General features: G+C 39.5%; 1 protein-coding gene across 1 annotated transcript in view; it reads right to left on the reverse strand.

The window, feature by feature from the left end:
* The window catches only part of PLAU (plasminogen activator, urokinase), an 8,975-nt gene extending 3,014 nt beyond the window's left edge, over nt 1–5,961 (reverse strand). The window contains exons 1-8 of the mRNA XM_009641869.2: nt 5,892–5,961; nt 4,286–4,397; nt 3,125–3,179; nt 2,843–2,947; nt 2,120–2,285; nt 1,698–1,783; nt 1,405–1,594; nt 680–834 (exon numbers count right to left, since the gene is read on the reverse strand). Coding sequence (XP_009640164.1) covers nt 680–834; nt 1,405–1,594; nt 1,698–1,783; nt 2,120–2,285; nt 2,843–2,947; nt 3,125–3,179; nt 4,286–4,345 — 817 coding nt within the window. The 5' untranslated portion in view covers nt 4,346–4,397; nt 5,892–5,961. The remainder of the gene's footprint in view (nt 1–679; nt 835–1,404; nt 1,595–1,697; nt 1,784–2,119; nt 2,286–2,842; nt 2,948–3,124; nt 3,180–4,285; nt 4,398–5,891) is intronic.
* Nucleotides 5,962–5,967: the final 6 nt, after the last annotated feature.

Below are 5,967 nucleotides of genomic sequence, written 5' to 3' on the forward strand. Positions count from 1 at the left end.
CTGGCAAGTCTGTTCTGTGCAAGTTGCAAAAACCCATCTGACTTTGTTAGTTTAGGGGTAGGCTTGTGAAAGCCAGGAAGACTTATGAAGGTCTGGATTAATTCAGGATAACCTTCAGCTAATATGGTACCTGATATAGCATTCCCATACTACACTATAAAACCCACTGTGCATGCATTTTTTCATCAGTTACTATACACACAGTGTGATCTCTGCAGACATAGAATAATGTAATCTCTACCCCACAAAGTTCTGGGCTTACTATGCTCAAGGCAGAGCAGCCACACTGCATGCGTTTAGGACATTCTGCCCCATTCTGAATGGCTAGACCTGGTGTGCGTGTATTTCTGCTGACAAGCAGCCCCCTCCAGTTGGGAAGATGGTAGAAATAGGATGCTGCCACCAGCACTTATGGAAAAGGCATGCCTTGGGTGGGTTCAGAGATGAGACAGGCTTATAGTTGACTGTGTGCCAGGTAATGCATCTGATGTGTGCCACAAGCCAAATTTATACAAGTAGAAAAATCTTGCTCAGCACAGGCCTAGTTCTCAGAAGCACCTTGTTGCTGTTCCCCTTCATCTGATCTCTAGTTCTACTTCTTTTAGAAGATGTATGCAACAATTACGTAGCCTTCGGCTATCATCAGTGTTTTAAAGGCTCATGTTAAGACAACACTTACCAATATCATTCTCATTGCCACCTGTGTCATCTGTAAAGTCAGGGTGAGAGATGATGTCATCAACCATGAATACTTGTTCCTTATCATCAGTAACATTCAGTATAGACTTTCCAAGGAAGACTTTGTAGATGGATTTGTCTAGTGGTTTTCTTGACCTGAGTGAGAGTAAAGAGATTCATGAAGACTACTGGTTTCTAAGAGCAAGGTCAACAGTTCAGATTGTCTCAGTTCCGTTTTGTGTTTACTATACTGCTGACAAGAAAAAGCAAAAAATGTAGTCAGCTTTGAAGGTAGATCCAGTATTCTAGAGGAAAGCATCCTGATTTTCCATTTGAAGGGATTAAGATAAATGTTCAGACATTTTGAAATGCACATCTAGCTAAAAACAACAAAAACAACCCATAAATTTATTTCTCAACAGCTCATCACTTTTCAGTAGAACTTTTATGTTTTGGGAACAGCTAAGGTAAAAATGAAACCCTGGCTCCAATTTAGGCTAAAATTGTTTAAATTGCATAATTCACCAAAATGTTCACATCTTGCTAGCTCATTCTGCTAGACTTGGACTTCCAGAGGCTTAATGTTTATGGCTGCTCTTCTTGTTTTGTTCAGTCAAAAGAAAATTCTTACTATAGTACATTTTGAAGGATTGCTCAGCAAGCATTATGCAAAGAAATCAGTTAACGAAAGTTGCAAATAGGAAGGATGCAGAACTGTAAACTTACGAAGCATGAAAACAGTGTGCTGCTGTAAGTACCCAGCAAGGGTCAATGAGGCTGCCACCGCACAGAAAATTGTCTACGCCCCTTATGTTTTGGAAGATGCCAGCTATCCAAGGCTGAGACTCAACCTCTGCCTGGCTTCCACCAACAATCTTGAAGTACTTGCTGATGCTCCTTTGACCACATGCATGCCCTATGAAAGGAGAAATTTTGTTTAGATATTCTTACAACTAAGCACCAACTTTTTGCTATTAAAAGACAATCAAACCAGTTGTCTTGAAACTAGTGTTACCTACCACACTTCTCTATGTTGCAGGGTGTTTCTTGAATGGCGAATCCCTTTTTGGTGTAACACCAGGGCCTGCTCCTTCCATTCGGGTTTCTGCAGGATAAAGAAAGGGTTCTTTTCATAAAGACTTAAAGTACCTTAGAATTCTAACTGCTCTGAAAAGGCCAAGAGTGTTCTGTTGCAAGATATGCCAGAGAAAGTAATTAACAACTGACTATTATTGTTGCATACTGGGAATTTTGCAGTATTATCAGCTTCAGTAGTGAGAACTTTAGACACTTGAGAGTCACATGCTGAATATTTTTTAGTCAAAACTCATCTCTGTAATATTTTGTTTAAAAACAAAACCCAAAACATGTACGACTGCTTGGGGCTCTTATGGGGCTGTGACAATAGAAGTCATCCCAGGAAGAGTGATACTTTTCTTACCTGCAGTAGCTGTGTTTCCCCAATCCGAGCTGCAAAGCATTCTTCAAGTCAGCATGGTAACGACCCCTCCTGATTACTGAGGGAAGGTCCCATGACAGACATTTGTCTTCTGTTGCCATTCCTCTGTAGTCCTCCCCATTCTCATTATAGCATATGCTGTGAGTGTCTGAGAAAATACATACTTTGTCAGCAGCATGTTCTTGTCTATATTTGTTCTTGTCTATATTTGTTCTAAAACAGAAATAATCTGTATGGATCCTTCTAATGAAGAAAAAGTTCATGGATTATACTTGAAGACAGATGATGCAAAATCTGGACTCCTTATATATTCTTATTAAATTTGTTCTATAGGAATTTTGAATATCAAATATCTTTCTTACACTTTAAAGCATGCGTATTGCTACTTTAATAGTTTCAGTATATAATCAGTTCTTCTGCTTCTTCTGAACACTCCTAAATAGGTCTGCAGGGGGGAAAAGTGAACTAAAACATTTGTGAGGAGGCAGGCAACGTTATGAGGCAGGGACAAAAAAAAAAGTCCTGATTTTGCACTAATACTCAGCTGTTTGTCCTCACTTAGTCTGTTAGTATAAAACACTAAAGAATATCCAGTCATTTGCTTATGGGGAATACATTCACTTGACATTTCATATTTGTGATTTGCCCATCTTTTTAGATCTTTTTGATCAATTGAGTTAGTATTACAGAAGATAGATACTCTACCTAGCTCACAATGAATCCCAGTGTATCCTTCTGGGCATACGCAACGATTAATTCTGCTGAAGAGGTAATAGGTAATGCAGGTTCCTCCATTCAAACAATGGCATTCTGAAAGTGAGAGATATCACTAATTAGAGGCAAAACATTTGAACGGTGAAGTGAAATGTGATTGCAAGTTAAGCTTTAGGTGTTTAAGTATTAATAAGAGTCTTCCTTCTTGTTAACCTGCAATTACATCTTCATACAAGTTCTTTTCAGGTTCAAGTAGAACAGGCAGATATTTACCCTTGTGATCTGATCTGTGTTTATGTGGCAGCTTGTAGTACTTCTTGCTATAAACCTAAGAGAAAACAAAGAAGGTTTTAATGGAACCAGGGGTTTTGGGGGTTTTTCTTTTTTTTTTTTTTAATGTGGCTTGATTATGTTTTATGGGCCCTGTTCCCTACTGCATACCTTCAACAGTTGTTTTTTTGAATGTATTTACCAGCTGAACCTGCTGTGTGGAATTTAGATGTGAATGAAAAGCAGAACTCTACTCCAGCAAAAGCAGAATGGAGAAAAAACACACACAAAACAAGAACCCCTCAGGAAAACCCCGCCAATCTGGTCCACTGCATCAGGTTAAAATTGCAGTTATTTCTGCTATAAGGACCTAAGCAGCTCTCAATGGTCAGTGTTCCTAAGACAGGGAAGGGAACATCTCTCTCTCCACCTCTTAGCCACCAAGCAGTGCAGCAAAGATGCAATATTCTCCAGCTGCCTCTGTCATTTTGGTGACCTTGGTGCTTCATGGTTGTGCCATGGAGTAAAAGCCAGTAGATTTCAACAACAATAGATTCTTGCCCTGTACTTCAGGTCCTGCCACTGCTTTGCAGGCTGGATATTTCTTTTGTCATGGAATGAAATAAAATTAAGCTTTTAGTATACTTTTCCCAGAGGTCAAGTGGGTTTGCCTCAGCTAAAACAAGTAACAGTAACAATATAATTCCATAATGTTGGTGAATGTCTCTGCTGATAGTCAAAAATACTCAAATTAATCTCTTACTCCTTTTTTAGCCTCACACATTCAAGTTGTGGAGGTGGAAATTTAGTTAAGGCCCACTATCCACCTCCATGAAAGACCAGTGAGCTCTTGGTACTCAGTGTCCAGGTCTAAATTGCATTAAGAGAAAAACAGAAAAGCTAGATTTCTTGGTTATTGCACGACGTCTTCACTATTTGAATGCTAGCAGACATCTTAGGGGAGAGCAGAATCAGAAGAAAAACCAAAGGGTTCAAAAACATGTTTCTTGGAGGTATATGTGCAGCAGATGAATGTGTACATGCAAAAACAGCAAAAAGGAAAATTCAAGTCAAAAGCAGACTATGCTGTCCAAAGCAGAAGCATAATCAAAACCAGAAGTGGTTCCAAGTAAGCCCACCACCACCATTAATTTAAAAACTTACAGAATCTAGTCCTGTGACAAGCGTGCCCAGAGTTACTGCAAAGAAGATGAGTAACTTCATTTTGTTAGTTAACTTCTCACTTCGTTCCTCTTCTATCTGTATTATTTTGTTTCTGAAAATAAAAGAGGAACTTAGTGTCATCATGTAGCTCGCGGTGTCAGCTTTCTTGTTTCTGTTGTCTTCAGCTGGTTTCAGAATAAGTGACAACACCACAATTGACAGAATTAAGCATTGACTTGCTGTGGAATATCTGCTTATTATTTCCATACATTAAATTAGAGGTTATTTCTTTTACTCTCTTTTGGTACATTTAGCAATACAACCAGATTTTTTAGAGTTTAAATGAAGCAGAGAGAAGGAATTTGGAAAAATCCATACTCAAGTTTCTGCAGCATGGATCAACGCAGTTAGAAATTGGCAGACATACTTAATTGCTGTCCAGCTGTTTGTACCTATTAACTGGTTATTACTACCTTGCAACAAAAGCACCAAACATCCACCTGTAAGGTATGAAAGGGAAAGCTCCTTCTTTTATTGCCTCTGTACTTGCTGACTGCCTCTTGTTGATGCTAGGCAATAAGCCTGGTACCTCACTGAGTGCCTCTGACCGCTGCCAACTCTTGAAAGTCTGGTCCTGATGTTACCTCACTTATTTACAGTATTACAGAGGCTTAGAACATATTCTGGTTTGATTTCTTATATGCAGCTGGATCTTGTAGCCCAGCATGTATAGCAATCTTCCCAAGAGTGTCTGTTAAAGTAGCTTGTAAAAATTATGGGGGAAGAGAGCTATAAAGTACCAATATGTCTTTTTTTTTTATTGCAATGCAAGTCATGGGATTGGTTTTTTTTAAAGCATCCCCAGTTCTAGAAAACTTGATTTTTAAAAGATTCCATGGGAATCTTAGTTATACTTACATCAGCAAGTAGTGCAATGCAGTAGGAAAGGGTATGCAGAAGTGAGCTGGTGCAGAAGACCTGCTCCACACTGTATCTGCTTCAGAGGTTTCTACACTGGACTAGTTCTAGTTTGGTCCTGCAGACTGAATACCTACTGGTATTTGGAGTGCATCTTCCAGTTTGGTTTTATTTAGAAGAAATACAGTGCAAGTACTCTAAAGCCACTCAGTGGTGTGAACCAAAGCATGGGGAATAGAGAAGATCACTGGAATCATTTGAAAAAGTGCTGACACGATCCAAACCAAAACACTAGTGTAGAGGGCATCCTTTGCTAGTAAGCAGGTTTCATCATGCAAGAAAGCAAATCCTGCCTCGGGTACTTGGGCATGCACGCTTTTCAGATTCAGTTACAATTTCAGCAGATATATTTTCCCTTAAACATTGTTGAGATAATTATTTTTAGCATACTTGGCAGCTACACAAGTAATTTGTTATCACAATTAGTCTCTCAGGCCCAACCTTAGTGTCACAAACAGCAGTACCACTGATTTTTGTGAAAATTAGGACATACTGTAGCACATCGATCACATCACACGAGATTTTTTTTTTTTTTCTAATTTAAAGAGCAACCACTTCATTCTGTTCGACTGATACCTGACATTCTCATCCTTAAACCTGAATTGGGTTTTAAAGGCATCGCACTTACCAGCGCAGGAGCCGCGAGGAGCGGAGCGGAGGCGGCTGCTGATGCCGGGCGGGCCAGGGCAGGGCCGGGGTACGGC

This window comes from Egretta garzetta, unplaced genomic scaffold, assembly GCF_000687185.1.
Source record: "Egretta garzetta isolate BGI_Z169 unplaced genomic scaffold, ASM68718v1 scaffold56, whole genome shotgun sequence".
Taxonomy (NCBI): Eukaryota; Metazoa; Chordata; class Aves; order Pelecaniformes; family Ardeidae; genus Egretta; species Egretta garzetta.